The 19,336-nt window shown below is 35.3% G+C and overlaps 1 protein-coding gene across 4 annotated transcripts in view; it reads left to right on the top strand.

Moving 5' to 3' along the window:
- Nucleotides 1-3,507: 3,507 nt before the first annotated feature.
- LOC586488 (receptor tyrosine-protein kinase erbB-4) overlaps nt 3,508-19,336 on the top strand; it is a 39,104-nt gene continuing 23,275 nt past the window's right edge. For 3 of the 4 annotated variants that reach the window (XM_030974651.1, XM_030974649.1, XM_030974650.1), the window contains exons 1-9: nt 3,508-3,636; nt 4,461-4,598; nt 5,174-5,239; nt 5,563-5,681; nt 6,140-6,281; nt 6,848-6,949; nt 7,471-7,588; nt 8,190-8,354; nt 10,305-10,516. In XM_030974651.1, the coding sequence (XP_030830511.1) occupies nt 3,615-3,636; nt 4,461-4,598; nt 5,174-5,239; nt 5,563-5,681; nt 6,140-6,281; nt 6,848-6,949; nt 7,471-7,588; nt 8,190-8,354; nt 10,305-10,516 (1,084 nt within the window). In that variant the 5' untranslated portion in view covers nt 3,508-3,614. Of the gene's footprint in view, nt 3,637-4,460; nt 4,599-5,173; nt 5,240-5,562; nt 5,682-6,139; nt 6,282-6,847; nt 6,950-7,470; nt 7,589-8,189; nt 8,355-10,304; nt 10,517-11,012; nt 11,219-19,336 lie in introns of all 4 variants that reach the window. The other variant, XM_030974648.1, reaches the window with a different exon arrangement.

Below are 19,336 nucleotides of genomic sequence, written 5' to 3'. Positions count from 1 at the left end.
CGGAACGTTCTTGATTATCTGTTTAATAATTTCATGCATACTTGTTTCCCTTGAAAACTCAAATGCTTGCCAAACATAGCAATATTTAATGTTTGCAAAGTGGATTCCATCAATAAAGATGCAATTACAAATATGTATAGCCTGGGAATCACAGTAAATAACCAGGGGTTCTGGAGAGAATTTTTTTTTTTAAAGTTATTGCAGTGGTAGATCTGAGAAGGAGGGAACACTATTAAAGGGCACATGTCCCCCTCCTACCAAACCCAGTTGGCACCTAATGTGTGAAAGTGTGAAACATTGTGCCCCCTCTCCCCCTCCCCCAAGAACATCCTGGATATGCCACTGTAATAATAGTCAGGTTCAGGGCAAGCAACCTTCACAAATTTCAGTGTTATTTACATTAAATCAGTGATTTGGAAGCATGATATTCAAGTAAATCTGGACCCCTTGGGAAATTTGCAAAGTAAAGTTTCTCGTTTTACTGTTATCAAAAACTGTAGAAGGCACTGGATCCTTCAAATCTGAGTAAACTTGATAAAAAATATACCTTCTTACATAGATATTTCAAAAAAATATGTTTTGGATCATTTTGTGATTAGTACAGAATTTTAAAGGGAATTAGCAAACACTGTGCAGTGATGATTTATCTCTCTATTTTTGTAAGGAATTTAGGAGACACAATGATTCTTGCTTTACAGACAGGAGTATTGGGAACCTGGATTAATTTGTGAAAATAATAGTATTTTTAGATATCAAGTCCCCTGGCCAGTCATTGTTCTAACCAATTTCAAAATCAATTGAAGTTGGCGTCCCCAGGTTAGCATTACAACAGAAGAGATGAAATCATATTTTCTGTCTATTCTATCCCAATTCAGAGTTGTAAATCTTGTGAAGTAAGCCACCTGTAAGAAATATCAGTGAATATATAGAGGGTCAAGGGTCAGGATGGTTGCAGGGGGTCCAGGGGCAAGTCTCTACCCCTCCCCCTCCCCCCTGAATTTGCGATTTCATCTTTTGCAATATGGTTTGAATGCTATGGAATGTTATTGAACTTTGCATAATGAGGAGACTGATTCGAGCGTTGATTTCGCTTAATTGCATCAGCAAACTATTATGACAACGATGTCATTTTTCAATTGCCTTTTTAAAAATTGTTGTCGCCCTTTAAAAGTTAGTGCATTTATGTCAGCTTGAAAGATGTTTATAATTTGACAAGAATGTCAAATCCATAGTGTACTGGAAAGTCAAATAGTACCACTGATGAAAATATTTCAGCCTACTGTTCCCCCTCCCGGATCAAGGTATATGTGGCTACGCCCCTTTGACATGGCTACTTATGACCCATATCAGCCAATCATAGTGTTAAGCAACCCCAATGCCATAGCCATGTCTATTGGGATTACCACCTTGACGTAATAGCAAAATAAATGGCCCAGTTTCCACAGATTTTAAACCAGTCCTTCTTGGAATGGGATTATCATCATGTTTTTAGGCCAGATTGATATGAGTGCAAGAATACTATTACTTAGTATTTTTTTCTGCCATGTACTTACATGCTTGTTCAAGTGCACATTGAACGATGTTTTTTTAGTATTGGTACAGGTTATTCTAGATTGTACTCACAACAATACAAAGATAACAAAAAACGTCTGTAATGGGTGACTTTCTTTCTATTTTTTTGTAAATATAGAGTAAAGAAAATAGAAATAAATCATGTGACTTTGGCAATATTTATTGAATTCAAAAGTCAAATAATGCCAAAAAAATGTGTGATTAAGAAAATGATGTACATGCACAGCGTATTTTCAAAATTTCAATGTATGTCTTTTTACCTTAGAATTCCTGTCTTTATGATTTAATTGAAACGTGAAGTGGTGCTGATTGTTGAAAAATAAAAATGTAGGTTGCAATTCTAGCATTAATGACCCAAATATCAGAGTTTGCTGCTCATAGAACTCCAAATTTATTGGCTTAAATCAAAATACACTATTCATCAAGACAAAATGCTGGAACATTTGGATACCAGTATTTGAATTTCATGTTTTGTCTGTGAAAACTGGGACCAGCAGGTCTTTGTCTCAGGAGTGTTCCATAGAGCATCAAAACACAGGTTTCAATCAAAATACAGAACGCATCAAGATGAAATTATGTGATATTTTGATACCGCTATTCCCTGGTGGTGTAGATCGGAATGTGGCGTATATACAACAACCAAAGCGAATCGTGTGCACACAAATTAGAGGCAGACCCAGAGGTTTGTAAGGTTGAGGAGGGTGGGGGGCGGGGGGGGGGGGAACAGCAGTTTGTAAGGGGGAGTGAGGAGGGGTGGGGGCGAGGGGGGCAACACAACACAATAAAGGAGATGGCGAGCCATGTAACTCCCTGCTTACCGTATAATTTATTGCCTTGAAACGTTTTCATTCATCATGGAGAAGTCTGTTTTTACAGATCATGTCTTCATCTTAGAAAAATAAGAAAATTAAAGCAACCTGCTTGAGAAGCTAAAGTCAGTTCTTGTAAGTTGTATGTGTTTACTCTTCTTTGTCAACTCAAAGCCATGAAGAGATTATTAAGTCAGAGATTAATTGGGCATTGGGGCTTTGGAGGAGGTAGCTGATTCCATTATTTTTCCTCAAGATTTTGCATAAGATGATGATGGTATGTGAATGTTGAAATGCAGATTTTTCTAAAACTTGTGAAAGGTGAAGGTCTCCTGGAAAGCCTTGGCTCTTTTGATTGATGATGTTTTTAAGAGATTTCCATATATATTAATCTGCTATACATTGGAGATTTGGATGACAAATGAGTGTTTGAGAGATTTCCATATAAATGAATAGATAATGAGAGTCCTTGCCCTTCCGTGACCTTGGTTCATCCAGACTCAAAATCGCTCATTATATTAGTAATTATGAACTGTATGGATCCTGTCTTTTACTTCACCTCAAATAAAAGAATGGTGCTAAAGATACATTGTTTTTAAAGTTGGACTTGGTTTCCCCTTGTTTGAAGTCTGTATTCTTGTTTATTTTGGGGAGAGAGTGCTTTTTCTGAATGCATTATTTTGCACAAGTTTCTTCAGAATGTCTGCCCAGGTGTAACAAATAAACACCCAAGCAAATAGCCAGGCCATTGGCTAGTTTTTATGTAGCACCCTGTATAAAAATTATGAATATTCCTGTGTGGAAACTCTGTAACTGGACTATAAATAGAAATTATTCTAAATTTGTCATACTCACAATTTTTTTTCTCATTTGTTTTTTATCATCCTTGCAGTATGTACTGGCACAGATCAAGGTACCGCCAAACCTTACAACAGCGACAACGCCGGAGCTCGCCAACAGTACTATGAAGAGCTAAAGGATAGATATACAAACTGTACATACGTGGACGGAAACCTTGAAATTTCATTTCTCCACGAGCAAGAGTACGATTTGGGCTTTCTCTCGTCGATACGGGAGGTGACAGGATATATTCTGATTCTGCTCACGTACTCGCGGGTGATCCCGCTCACGAACTTAAGGGTGATCCGAGGTACGAAGCTTTACGATGACAAGTACGCCCTCTATGTTGCGTTGACGTTTCACACGGGAGACCCAACGATAGCGACAGAAGAGATGTGGTTAACATCATTACACGGTAAGCCAAGTGATGAATAAAATTCAGTGTCATGACCTCTCATAGCTCTTATATACCACTTCACAGAACAATTATGTTTGATATAATCAATGTGAAAATACATATTTGAATTTCATTTAATTGCCTAGTAAAGATACATGTCTAAACTCAGATTTGAACAAATTAGCCCATGTTTTCATGATATATTGAAGTTAAGTTAACACTCTTTTAAACATTTCCCCCTTAAAATTAACATTTTTTCAAGTTCTTTTACAAACTTAATAAGCGTACATTTCATCACCAGATTAAACAGGATAGATGCTATACATCTCTTAATAACAGGATGTAACAATGTAGTTTAAGCTTCTACCAACCTTAAAATTTAGGAGGCAAGCTTTCGTCCCTCCTGTGGACTTTCTCAAGCCAAGTGATTATTAATTCATAGAGTTTCTTGCTGTTTCTTAAACTACATGTCAGGATTACCCCAACCAATCAAAGTTTTCTGTATTATAACAGGACTTTTTTTTATAGAGTAAAAGCTAGAAACATTTAATACACATGAACACCCCTAACTCAATAGAAAATAAACGTAACATTTTTTAAAAATATATATTCCATTTTTGCACAAAGTACACACATACGTTTCTAACATTTTATTTACTGCCGAGACTGACTTGGTACTTGGTAGGATTCCTCCAAAAGAGGTGTGTCATCATGTGTGGCCACCAACTTAAGGTGCTGGTTTTAAGTTGGTTTTAAGCGGAGATTTAAAAGTATTTAAGTTAGGGCTACAATTAAGGGAGAAAGACTGACCTATATATTGTGACTGTGTGACCTTCTTGCAGAAATCTTGAAAGGGGATGTATACTTCCATCAGAACAACCAGCTCTGCTATGTGGAGACCATTGCTTGGGATGACATGCAACCAGGCCTGGTGGCCAATATCTCCATGTGGGATGAACATGCACAACGAAACTGCTCCGGTGAGTATCATTAATACGTCTGTTTTGAGCCAGAAGGGTGTTAACTCCCTATACAGATATATGAGTTAATGCCCTTCTGGCTCTCAGCAGATCATAAGTCATTTTCATGTTTTTTGTCAAACCAGAAACTTTTGCAAGTTATCCTGATTTGCAAAAGTGTTTTGTTGTAAAATGAATGAATTGTATTAATGGACTTGTGCCATGTAAGATGAACATCCCCAATGAAAGTTTATTGCTGCTGCCATCATAATTATTTCGACAAAGACAAGTTGTTTAAAATACACATTTATAAGAAACTATGCTGAGGAATGACAAGGAAATCACTTATATTGGAGGATATATATTTGAGGATTCCGACAAAATTTAATATGGAGGTATCTTCGCAACTAACATTATAATTATTGTCATTTTGTTGTTGTTGCTGTCAAAGAGACTGCCCAAACTGTGATCGTTTTGCAAATGATTATGCCTGCTATATGAATAATTGGATATTTGCACAATGTTGATTTCACTTCACCATGTTTTAGTAGCAAATATCCTTGTTTTTATTTAACATTTCTATTTTTCATCCTCAGAACATCGATGCCATGAATCTTGCAATGGACACTGCTGGGGTCCAGGAGAGGAACATTGTCAGATATGTGAGTAGTTAACAAGGGTGTTGCTTAATCATCCACCCCAGGGACCCTGTGAAAATATGAACTCATTTGGGCTTGCATCTTTAATTCTTATTAACTTGCCTGCTGGAATAGATGGAGTATAATGTTTGTCAGCAAGAGAATAAAGGGAGATAGACTTGTCACAGATATAGACCTTGAGTTCTGGAAAGAGACTTTGGGATAAACTAGCATAAATTAATTATGATTTGTTATCAAGCACTAGAATAAATTGGTTGTTTAGACTAAGAAAGTATCTATAAACTTTCCAAACTTGTTGAAATCCGTCTTTTTTTTCATGATTGCAGTAACACTAAAGGATTGCAGCTCAACCTGTGACTATCGTTGCCGAGGTCCCACGCAAGCTGATTGCTGCCACAGAAGTTGTGCTGGGGGTTGCACCAATTCATCCAATGCTGGCTGCCTGGTGAGTTTGAACCCCTGACCTGCCATTTCTAGATACCAGGCACCAAACCACGTTTGCTAAGAGATATTGTTTCAGAATTTGGGTATTATTGGGTGAAAAGGTGAAAAGAATATAGATTATATGGATGGCAAGAAGAAAGCTTTTTGCCATTCCTGAAGAAGGATCCTTTGCTAAAAATAGAGTTTAGGACACAGACAATCATACCTTAAAGAGGTCTTTTTATTAACATGTAATTTAGGCTTCTACCAACTTTTAAATTTAGTAGGCAAGCTTTCATTCACTCCCGTTGACTGCATTAAGCAAAGGGATTATTCACAGTTTCATGCTGTCTGCTGCCTCAACATCACTGGAGCACAGATAGGTGATAATGAATAAATATAGTCCCTATTTCATTTATTATTTCTTTTTAAAGATTAGAAACTTAAATTAATCATTCTTCTTTACCATGATTTCCGTAGGCTTGTCGACAATTCTCGCTGGACAATACTTGTGTGGAAACCTGCCCTCGGCGGTATGAGTACGATAGAAACACTTTCACCAACGTGGAGAACCCCAACTTCCGCTATTCCTATGGTTCCAGGTGTCTCAAGGACTGTCCAAGTATGATCTTAAGTAAAACTCTACAAACAAATTAAAGTGGACGTCATCTGCTTTCTCCTGCATGACGTCACACTAAAAATGCAGTGAAATGTCTGTAAAGACCAATTAAAAGGAGTGGTCAAATGTGGTCTTTATAGACAGGTGGTCTTAGTATATGGAAGTAGGTTTTTAATACAGGATTAGATGAGAAATATTATACAATAGAAACAAAAAAACACAGTTGGTCTTACTACACAGGTCTGTCTACTATATCTCTTTATCTTTAAAACCTCTTTAAAGGCCATCTATTTTTCTCTTTCTCTATCTTTTTGTCTATTTCTCTGTCTGAAAGTATGTCTGTCTGTCCATCTCTATACATGCATCTCGCTTTCTTCTTCTCTTGGATGCTCTCAAAACATTGCTATTGTAAAAGTTATTGGTTACATGTATATCTTCATTTTGGTGATGGGAATAGAGCATTGATACCAAAGCCCAACTTATGTTAACAAAAATATTAATGGTAAGAGTTACTTTACAATACTTTTGCCAAACAATTTAAGAATCAATCCGTTCTCTTTGATTTTCAGACAATGTCTTGGTAGATGGTGATAATTGCGTGAAGGTTTGTGGGCCAGGAAAGAAAGAGCAGGACAACCAATGCATTCCTTGTGAAGGAGTGTGCCCAAGCAGTAAGTAACGTTGCAGGTTCAATAAACGGTTTGTTGCCAATTTGAAGAACTTGACTTTCCCAATCAGTTGGAAATAGCATCTTTGAAAAATAGATATCACCACTATCGGTGAAGAAGTTAAATGACAGTGTGACACCTAATTTTATGACAGTTATTATGAATAGATGATCAATGCTCAGATCTTGAGTCGTCATTTTTTAGTTGTTCGTCAAATTGTCTTCTGTATTCATCAAAGTGCATGATCCTGTTTATGTGACATGGAGCACAGATCAGTTGAATAAAAGGATGGTCCAAAAACTGTTTCAACCTTCAAATTATTTTAGATTGAACATTGTTTCCTGTGGCAAAGAGAGGATTTATTACTTCAACTGGTGGGGATGTAGGAGAAGCATTTCATTTGATATTTGTGTGTGTTTCAATAGCTCAATAATCAATTAATTATGCCTCTTTGACTGTGTCTCTCACCTTCTCTTTATCTCTCTGTCTATCTATTTTTAAAACCCTTCCAATTCATGTTACAGCCTGTGATGGGATAGGTGATGATGGAGCCTTATCCTCCAAACACATTCGCAGTAAACAGTTTGATAACTGCACCCAGATCAACGGCAACCTCATCATAACCTCACACACCTTCACAGGGTAAGAATGTAAAGAGGGGTCTATGACACTTGCTTTGGCAACAATTGCTCTGCAGCCAATTTCCTACTTAAAACGGATTCCTAACTTCAACCTTGGACTCAACACTATACCTAACTCTAACCGTTATGAAAACCATAACCATAACCACAACCACACCCACAGCCAAAACCGCAACCACTACCACAACCACTACCACTACCACAACCTTAACAGTAATCATAACCCAAATGCAAACCCTAACCCTAACCCTGAATTATTAATCTAACGTTAGACCAAACCTCAAACCCAATTGCGACCCAACCCTGTACCTTTAACGGTATGGAGCCTGGAGTAAGTGTTGGCTAAGCAAATGTCTGATCTCCAGGAAAGCAGATCGGCAGTCTGTCCATTTAGCCAATGAGGGTCCAGGTACAGGTGCATATGTATCTGTATATGTCACTTTGATAAGCTCTGTCTGTTTTGATGTAAGGTATCAAAGCAAGAAAGTTGGAATAAATTATCTCTGTGAAAAATCACATTTGAATCTTAAGAATCGCTAAGAAACATAGCATAAAAAGCTACAAAAATATAACTATTATCATTCTCCATGATTATTTTTCAGTGATGCGTTTGCCGGCACCACCCCTATCGATCCAAGTGCCTTGGAGATCTTCAGAACGGTCAAGCAGATCACTGGCTACCTGTCTGTCCAGGGACTTCACCAACACTTCACCAACCTCTCCATGTTTAGCAACCTGGAGAGGATCGATGGCCGCAACCTATACGGGTAAGGGTTATAGCAGCTGCGTGATAAATATTCAGTTCTACCCCCCACACTCCCTAAAGAAAAAGGAGAATATGGTTTCATGGTGAACATGTTATTTTCAGATTAAATGCTTTTATTTAAGTCTAAGCCACGTGTTATGAAGTGTTGCGATTGATGCAGATAAGTTCTCTAATCAATTGGAAACTAACCAAATCCTATCTCTTTATTACAGAGTTGGATTGATTAAAAGTTATGATTAATTTGAATAAATTGCAGCTGTTTGTATGATGGGGCCCTGATTTCATTTGCTTTCAAAATACTTTAAAATACTCTTGATTCATACTTTGTAACAACAATACTAAGTGATGTGTTCCTATTCATCATGATTAACATATATTCCAGTCTTTTGTGGCCATTTTTTATCATCTCTGATATTTCACATTTACTTTTACATGTATGTGTGTTACTGATTTCATGGCTTTTTTACATGAACTAATCAGGTCCTGTTGTGTCTTGTTATAAGAGACAGTGAAGCAAGCTATCATCCTGTACCCGTTTTAACTTTCTTTGTTTGAATTTAAAAGACAGGAAATAAGAGAAAAATAAAGAAAGAGGTTTTACTGTAATTGTAGTTTTCAAAATTTTAGAATTTTCAAAATCATTTTTGTATGTGCATATTTTGAAAGAAAGCTTATTATTTGAATATCTAGACAAGCAAACAAGGTTCATATTTCTGTACTTGAGTGATGGATATTTAATATAGATTATTCCTAGGATAAATTGATTCGGGTGTATTTTGCAAGTGATAGAGAGATTTACCCATTACTACAGCTGTATTTAGCTCCTGAAAATTGTTATTTAAAGATGTATTCAAGATTATGCAAACAGCCGATAACCATATTCATATTCTAATCTTAATCCTTGATTTGCCAAATTGCATTTTTGCAATGTATCATCAACTAATAAAGCCTACCAGGATAAAAACAATATTAAACTACATATAATTAATCATAATTGCTGTCCAAGATCCAATGCTGCTAGGTTATATACTGTCGCAATCAAAATGTGTTTTTTAAAGCAAAGTTTCCAATTGCTACAGATTAATTCAATATACTCTTGCATGTTGTAATTTTAAAAGATAGCTCCATTACTTTAATATCTAGAGCATTGTGTATAATTTTGTTTTTCTCAAGTGCTTACTATTATCATTTCTTTTCCAGTTAAGAATAAAGTTTAGCCAATATAATTGTAGGATAATTTAGTCACTCTGTTCAGAGGATTGACAATGGTTTCTTATTTACATTAATGGTTTAAAGCTACAATAGAGTTGTATAGTTGTTGAGGTTATATTCAAATGTTATATATATGTTAATAATTTTGTACTGAAATGTTTTTGAAGTTTACATTCTTGAAGGTAAGAAGATGGTCATCATCTATTTTTTTTTTTAAATTGAAGCAAACTTGAGGAATGAAACAAAATTTGTGGCCATTCATTATCCACTAATATTCTTGAAGAGAAAGATAAGACCAACAATCCAGATTGAAATTACATCCGTATCTCTTCTCAAAAGAGCAGTCACATTAAATAAAAACCGTTTAAACATGATCAGAAGAAAAAGCTGTGGACTGGATAGAAAATTTGATACCAGATATTTCTTTAGAATTATCGAGAGATATATGTATATTGAAGGGTTTATCCCCCAAAAAATATCTATATCTAAAGTCAAGAATGATTTTACTTTTTAGTATAACATGAATACTACTTTCATCAGCAATATATCAAGTGCCTCAAAATCTGCTACACAATTCATGGATGTGCTTTTATTCAGCTTGTTCCCAATTAGAAGTATTATGGTGGTGGATTATTAACTGCATAAAATTGAATATTTTAAATGGATGGCAGGGACCATTGCCTAGTAAGACCTGATCCTACTCATGCATCCATGTACTTCGTAACAAACATATACACAGGGTCGGCGGCAGTAAGACGGACTCGGTCTACATCACGTCAACAAACTTGGATTTCTTTGGTTTGACAAGTCTCGCGGAGGTATCAAATGGTGACATCACTATCTCTAGCAATTCAAAGCTCTGCTACTTGCAGAAGCCAATGTTTAGGCCAATCAGAAGCTCAAACCGTCAGACTATCTCCATTCAGGATAGTCGCAGTGATGCGGATTGTCGTAAGTATCAACCCTCCCACGTCCTCTTCATCATGCTCCTAAGGATTCTGTATATATATACCCACCCCTTGCACCGAAATACCCAAACTGAACCGTCATGGATGCACGTATCTCTTGCATGTTGACCTTGCATGCCTCGCCCTTAACGTAATACTAACCGCCTTAATAATAGACTCTTTGGATTTACAGGTAGTGTCTTTAGGTATCCAGGGACACCTCAGACAAGCAACAACGATGGAAGACATCTTCATTGTAGGACATGCTGAGGAGACGTGTTGCTAAGCAACATCATCATACACATGTATATACTCTGCACTTGTAGCCCTGGTACGCACATAGTCTATATCATACAGATTGTCGGAGGACTAAATGTCTCGGCATCCTCTTATTTCTTTATGATGTCAATTAATTTTTTTCTTTGAAAAGCAGACTGGTTTTACTTTTGAATTTGATGATATGTACTGTCTAACAATCTCTCTATTTGTTGATGCTTTAGAGAGCCACCGTTTGCCTCGCTGGCCATTCTCGATAACCAACATCTGGAGGCCTTGAGCCTGATCTCACTTAACGAGCTCAAGCTGGGCGGAGCGTACGTCCAGAATAACCGTTTGCTCTGCTATAGCGAGGAAACTGCATTTGATGCCGTCATAAATCCTGAATATAGCGTCTCCTTCGTAAACAACAAAGATAGGGCTACCTGTAGTGAGTATTCCCAACACTTTCCCGCTCCCTCAAATAAAAACCCTTTAAAAAAAATCCCAAAACTCCACCCCCTAATTATCTAAACAAGCCCAGAGTGTCAGTAATTATACCAAATATATCCTGTGTGCTGTTTTAAAATGATGTCTGTGGTATACAGTCTGTCGTTTAATTTATAAGATGGGATAGATATATATATATATATATATATATATATATATATGTTTATGGTACGTGGGTTTATGTAATGTTTAAAGATGTGGGGAATACATAGTTAACTAACCACTGCATGTGTATGTTTCATGTCATATTGCATGTTCTATGTCATGTTAACCATTAACCATAATGTAACATATTGTAACATACATGCATGATGAGTTGTGTTAACCTGTTTGCAAATGTAACTTACACTGACATGAGATGGTCTACATACTCACATCGCTAGGGGGGAGTTGAAAGATTCTTGAAAGATTTTAAGACAAAACTTTCAATTTTCATGACAACATATACCTCTGTAATCATGGGGGATTCATATCCCAGTTGGAACCAAAGACTGCTCCTCTCATAGATTATGAGGGTGTGTTTTGCTATAGCGGTGTGATATGGCCATTTCATGTCATGTATATCTGTAGTCTTGCATGCATGTAAAGCTTTCCCTTTGAAATATATTAATATTTGCATGCCTTTGTGTTGACTTCCTTTCTGCACATTATACTCACTGCATTTTGCATGATATTCGCACATTCTCTGCATGCCAACTTTTCACTTGCATGATGTTAATTTCACTTGCATGATGTTAATTTCACTTGAATGATGTTAATTTCACTTGCATGTCACTGATTTCACATTCCTGTGCATGACTATTAATAACTGCATGAATGTTCTGCATGATGATGTTTTCACTTTTTTTTTTATTTGCTTGGTCTAAGATGGATAATATCTTCCCTCTACTTTGCTCTTTCTCTCTGATTCATCTTTATTTCTTCAAAATACTTTGAAATCCAATGAAGATAGTCCTTTTTGACCAATCACTTTTGTTAGAGAGATGTTTTTTACACTCTCCTTGCTGCACCTGCATGGCAATGCATGTTTGCACCCCTGCACAACTAATGGACTCACCCAGTAAACTTCACTAACCAATCACAGTCTGCCAAACACTTCTGCACACTCCACATGCTGGTCAGAAGAAAAGTCCACTATACACAAGGGAGGGATAGTGCAAGATTTTGTGAGGGAAAAAAGAAGAGATAATTATGATGTCAACATATAACTGCAAATACTTCTAACACAGATATCTTTTTAGTGTAAAAAAATAGGATCCTAGTCATATGACAATTGGCTCTTTTTACATGTAGAAAATTATCAAAATTACAAAACAACCATTCTGGGATTTTTTTTTCTTCATATAAAGTTCAATCTGTTTTTATGAAGTTTTCTCTAAAAGTTTGTTTAAGTATAACTAATTTGGCTTGTTGAATATAACATTTTATTTTCAGTGTCATGAGTTGGTCAATTTTTTACCCATGACTCCAAATCAAAACGGAGAAGAAAAAATATAATTCAGAAAACACAATGAAAGTTAGACAATGGACAGCATTGTCCCTATGGGAATATGAATATTGTATGTTCTCTAATCTATGAAACAGAATATTACACTTGAGAATGTGTTAGAAACAGAGCCCCCTTTATAGCCTGATGGTTCAATGAAATATTGTATGGATCAAGACCGTTTCTTCTGACCAAGCTTACACATTCCCCTTTGTTTTGAACACAGTTCGATCATGCACAACACAATATTTGAGTTATTTTGACCTTTAAACCCACATTTGATTTTGATTTAGAAGTTTGATATTCTAGTTCAGCACAATTTCTGTGTTTTTTATTTTAAAGCACATATCATTTAAACATTCCTATTTTATTTTGAACTTTACAGTTCCATATCTTCTTTTTCTGACTTTCTCTTCCAAAATCTCGAAATGGAAATCTGAGATCTTCCGTTGGGTCATTTTATGAATTAAGGTAGGAGGAAGATACAAATTGATAAAATTAGTGGACTTTTTTTCAGTAATGAAAGATTACTTCTTTGAATTTTTTTAAAATTCAAATGCATCTTGATACCAATATCGATGCAAGTCAATAATAAGCTAGAAAGTGAGAAATTAGTCCCTGTAAATTGTCTTTGACAATATACTGTCATATGTCCTGCAAAGGTGTTGCAGACAAATGGCAATCTAGGTATCCCGAGCTTAAATGGAGTTTCAATTAAAATGCAAGTATATGAAATTGAAATTATATACATAATCATAAACGCAGTTATGATTAATACTTCATAGTTAATACCATGGTAACGAGACAACAAACAATCATCTATTCAGACACAGTTAAGATATATACCAAAAACACTCTTCATAAAAAACAAACAATTAGAAAACGTCCTGCTTGTGATCATTTGCAACATATGTCAAATAATCTGTACCGCATGCTCCAACTTGAAGCATACGCAAGGTGTGTTTGTTTCTCATTGCAGACTGCGCTAACTTGTAAATACTCCTGTCTTCGCATTTGATATAGATAACAATAGAAATTAACCTTATAGTCATGGAATGGAACATAGATCCAAGTACTAACATAACATGGGGTTAGACTATCTAAATAGAAAGAAAAAAATTGTATTTAGAGGATGGATATTCTAGAGTTATTTTGGGGGAGGGTAAATGGTAGGTGTAACCTTTGCCCTTTAATCTTTTGACCCCTTCGTAATTTTGACCCTTTACCCTACATCCTGTGTTACGCAAGGGATCACCATATTGTTCACCCCAATTATACGTAGCGATTTGATTAAGGGTACCTTACCTATTTGGGAGGTTTAGATATTGTCCAGATAAGCCAACTTTATTACAACATAATATAAATGGATATTTGGAGTAAATTTAGATTGTCATGTCATCAAGGGACACTTTTGTGTATTACCTAGTGTAAATTTTTCATTTTTGAACAAAAAAAGTTTTGTTTAAGTTGGATATTAAACGAAGATCTTTGTAATGGGAAATATCAATTGAGGTTGATTTGATAATACAGCCCAGAATCCACTTCAATTTTCAATCCTAGCATTTAATTTCTGGACCCTTAACATGTAGGAGATTAGACCCCGCCCCCCACCTTTCCCCCTTTTCTCAGGAAAATATATTGCTGAAGAATTCCTTGTTTTACTTATCCTTAAATTCTCTATATGTCTGGTACCCTATGGCTTAAACAAAATTATGGTTATATGGGACACGCTAATGTCATTGTAACTTCAAAGAAATGTATCCGTGCAAACCGCAGTAATCTTTAACCAGGCAACCCCCTTTCCATCTCCCTCCCGATTCCCTCAACACAAAAATCCTTGTAATAAACTGAACCCTTTTACCACCTTCCCTTCATGTTTTTAATTTGTGTCCAATCATCTCAACCCCACCCCATGTACTTCCATATGACCTCTCTGTGACTTCTCTGTGACCTCCCAATGACCTCCACACGACCCCTGATAACTCCAAGAAAAGGGTTGATATGAGTATTAACCATGTTTAACAACCCAGTGTACACAACCCTCAATACCACCTCCCTTTATTCAAAAGTTTTGTCTGTTGAACCAAGCCATAACAAGACAAAACAAAAGTCTGGTCTTTTTTTGTTCCTACAAGACAAAACATCTCAAAACAAACCAGCACTTTGGAATCTGACATCCACCCCTATCTCTCCTTCTCTCCCCACCTGCGTACCCTTGCGTTACCTTACCAATCCCTACCAACCCACCCTTACCAACCCTTACCAACCCTTACCAATCCTTACCATCCCTTATTAGCAGTCTTAGCCCACTCCTTACCCCTCCTACCCCACTCCTTACCCCTCCTACCCCGCATTCCAATCAACCGGCATGTTTACAGAATTTAACATCCCCTTTACCCCACTCATTTCCTCTTGCATCGATCATCATGTTCTGCAACGTATATTCTCTGGATCTTGCAAACGTTTAATATGATCTCAAAGAGTCGACGATTTTGGAGCATTTCATTTGCTTGATGGGTACTAAATATCTGCAGCTGCGCTTCCTTTCAGGGGCTTGGTGCCACTCACCTTACACCCTGTCTGCATCTCAGCGCTGCTGTTAGCACTTCTTCTCTATGCCAGGCTTATCTGCTTTATTGCTCCTTGGTTCTGCGGATTTTTCAAATAGCTCTACAGATTTTTCATTTTTATTTTAGAGATACCATCATTGAAGTACTATACTTAACAGATAATCTGTAAATAATACTATCTTTTAGATGTCTACAGTTTTGTAACAAATACTACTTTATGAAGGGGAAGAAAACAAAAAAAAATATTCATGTCAGAAGATCTGTAAATTTCTTTTTTAAATATCCACCTTCACCAGATTGAATGGGGCAATTTTGAATGTGGCAATTTTGAATGTGGCAATATATTAACAAAATCTTTAAACAGCTTTATGAAAAGAAAAAAAAACATCATGTGAGAAAATATATTAAAAGGAGCATTAGTGCATTACAATTATTCCCAAAGTAATTTCTATCTATATGCCTGAACCTTGTCATCCATCAATCCTCTCCGATAAGGGAGCGATTATTCAATCAATAATACATCTTGTCTGATTGGTAACTCATCATGATCCCTCCAATCGGTGAAATAACTCACTTGGTATGGTTCATATTTAACACAGGAGAATGCCACATGCGTAACAAGCGTGAAAAGATAATAAATACATCTATTTATCTGTGTGTGCTTATTTATGGTCATTCTGACTTCAATCGTATTCATATTTTAACATAAAAAAGGTAATTTTAAGTGACTAGAGAGTTATAAAAGATAATTCCAAGTAATTGGGTTTGTTGGTAAAACCCACAAAATTTGCATGACAATTATATAGACATCTTTTTAGAAAAGAAATTACTCATCTCAAGAACCAAATATGCCTATTTTTCTATATTTTTCAAAATTTCTTGTATTTCAAGTTCAGTGAAACACTTTTATGCAATCTTTCTGAAGTAGTTCTATTGACTTGTTGTAAAGAACAGTGATTTTATCCAAGAAATTTTGTGCCTACTTTTCAAAAAGTGTTTCCTCTTGCTTTACTTATACCAAGTTGATTTTTTTCTACTGAGTCTTCAATTCTCTTGCTTCATTGGTTCAAGGGAATATCTAATTCTTCATCTGTTTTTATTTTGAGTTTGTATCGGTGGATATGTGGCAGTAAACTTTGATTTGGTTTGAATTAAACAAAGGCTTTTTGCAGCCATTTGTCAGAAAATATCTAAGATTACCATTATGTATGGACATTGTCTCCTGGAACAAGATAAATTGGCTTTGAAACCCTTTTGTTTTATTGGGCTTGAAGAAACTGAAAGCAGTTCAGAAATTATTCAAAATTGCATGTATGAAAAATATTCTCAAAGGTACATTTAGCAATCCAATAAACATACATTTATGCGAAAGAAGGCTGCAAATAAAAAATGATTTGAAATCAGTCTCTATCCTTTCACTCACATAGTTTGCTGCCTAACTAAACCAATCAGTTATGGTATCTTCAATTTGAAAAGAAATGCCCATCTTGACAAACTGAAGTTATCCATCATATTATTGTTTTATAATTTCATCACTACTCTTCATCTGATCACCTTTGATTTTCATTTTCATTTTGGTTTCATTTTTCAGCCATCTTTACGTTGATATTTCTCTCATAGCCACTTTCACCAAGTTTCTCATCACTGATTTCTCATCCTTCATTCTTTTTATGATTTCATATTTTTGTTTTTAATTCTTCATTTTCATTTTACGCTGGTGATGGGCTACTACTACTCCGATGCACAACTTTGACAAAGTGTTTCTTTTCCTTTTTAAACTCACAGCACTTTATATTTACTCTTTTATCAAATGTTGGATATAATATGTATTTATGGTTTCTGATGTGACAGTGGTGGTATTTGTATGTATGTGTGAGTATAGTGTGTGAATGAAGAAATGGAACGTGTGGTCACAAATGATCTTTTAATTCACTATTCATGACTTGAATATGGTTGGCAATACGGGTCAAAAATCATTATCGCCTGTTATCAGAATTGTTTGAACCGAATTTCGCTAAACTATTAAAGGGGTCTGAGATAACCATTTTTCTTTTGTAAATCCTTGCAAGTATAAATCATTCGACTATTAAACTAGGATACTGTTATGATTGTACATGAAGTTAGATGCTTCCCGTAGGCAATTAAAGCTTACAAATAAATTTTGAAAAGGAGAATAAAGTTATTTTAACAGGATCAATGAATTGTGCCTGAAAGAGTCGACCATAGCTTGTCATGAAAGATCATTTGTGAGCCTCCCTCTCCATTTTCTCAGTGTGTGGTTTTTCTACTGAATCTGCAAAAGCACTGAATAGCACATTTATACTGCACTCTCCATGGATATTATAATTTTTTGTTGTTTTTCTGATCTTACACAATATTCATATATGCATTTAAACTGTTTATTCTCACTTTTGAATATGTTGATATAATTTGCAGTGTGACGATGAAAGCACTGCTCCTTTCTATCCATGGAGAAATTAAACAGACATTTTGTAAGCTTGATAAGTTACACAGTAATAATTGGAAGGAAATCATTGATATGTTCCATGAGAAATTAATGACTTTCAAAGTTTTGTAGGGGTTTATGAATGTTGTATTGCCCCTGTATTTAGATAAACAATAGTTATGTATTTTCATGAAATAGGTTGAATTGTGGATATCATGACTTATAAATCTAAAAACTCTTTTTCTTATTCATTTTTTCTCAAAAAAACTTTTTCTTTAAAAATTACAAAATGTCTGGTTGATTTGTAGTTTATATTACACCTTGAAAATGGTAACAATGTTGGAAAAGTTGCATAACTGTTTTAGCAAGCGACAATTCAGTTTGACCAGAAATTTCAGTAGCCTCTTCTCCAAGAATAATCCATTTATAAACACAGGTTTTCAATGGAAATAAAGGGAGAATGGGGTGATGGAATTTTCCAGATGTGTTGTCATTTTTGAAGAAAAAAAAAGATGCTTTTAAAACAATTATGCAATGTTTCCTGTGGTTTCTATACATGTTTAACATTCTGAAGATGTTCCTATTTGTAGTTTGTAGAATGCTTGTAATCAACATTCATCTATTTTGATATTTGTACATCATTCCAAGAAAAGTGGCTAGTCCATATCCATCTTAATGTGAAGTTCTTTTCAAGAAAACAGTGAAAAGTTTTCATTTTATTATCCATGATTATTTAAAAATGCTAAGATATTGGATTCAAATCTTTTGAAAAATGCCTAAAACCGAAACCTTGTTCAATGGGGTTTATATCATAGTTCATGCCACTTTTCTTTAGGAATATACAAATTCATTTATTCATATATATATACATTTTGGAAAAAAATCAGGGAAAATTGCATCCATGCTAATTTTTTGTTTATTTCTTTTATTATTTAAAAACAAGTAGATGACTTTAGAGATCATAGTGCTATGTCCATGTACCGTCTGCCTGTTTTGTATTTGTCTGTATTGTCTGCTTATAGATAATTTAGAAAAAGAATGAGCTAGATGACGTAGATTTTAGAAAATAAAAATGAGAAAATAGAATAGAATATCTGAAATATATATAAGTTGCCTGTCAAGATATTACTGCTGCTTGAATAAGATCAAAGATTTGTCCGTCATATCAAGAGTCAGTTACATTTTCTGAACCTCGCCTGAATCTGTGCTGTGCGAAACCCAGGCTGAAATAAAAGACAGAAAGATAAGCAATCCCATTTACCTTGTGGAATTACTGACAGCCTTTTAAAAGAACTTGTTCAAAAAGTCAGTATGCACTGAGTTTCTCCTCAATGCATTATTTTGCCATTTATTTGTAAGATTGACAATTTGGTTTAGAAAATGTAACTGATTCATTTTGTGCATGATGATAATAGCTAAGTTTTATTTACAAATTTAATCATATAAAAGCGTTACATTTGAGAAGTGCTTATATTGCAATTTATCTTTTATCCTTAAACTATATTTTATATCATCAGAAGCTTCAATTTCAAAATGATAAAATGTGCATTTGATTCC

The sequence above is a fragment of the Strongylocentrotus purpuratus genome, unplaced genomic scaffold, assembly GCF_000002235.5.
Source record: "Strongylocentrotus purpuratus isolate Spur 01 unplaced genomic scaffold, Spur_5.0 spur5_scaffold_7, whole genome shotgun sequence".
Lineage (NCBI taxonomy): Eukaryota > Metazoa > Echinodermata > Echinoidea > Camarodonta > Strongylocentrotidae > Strongylocentrotus > Strongylocentrotus purpuratus.
The sequence above is the reverse complement of the archived record's forward strand: the minus strand, read 5'-3'. Positions and strand labels throughout refer to the sequence as shown.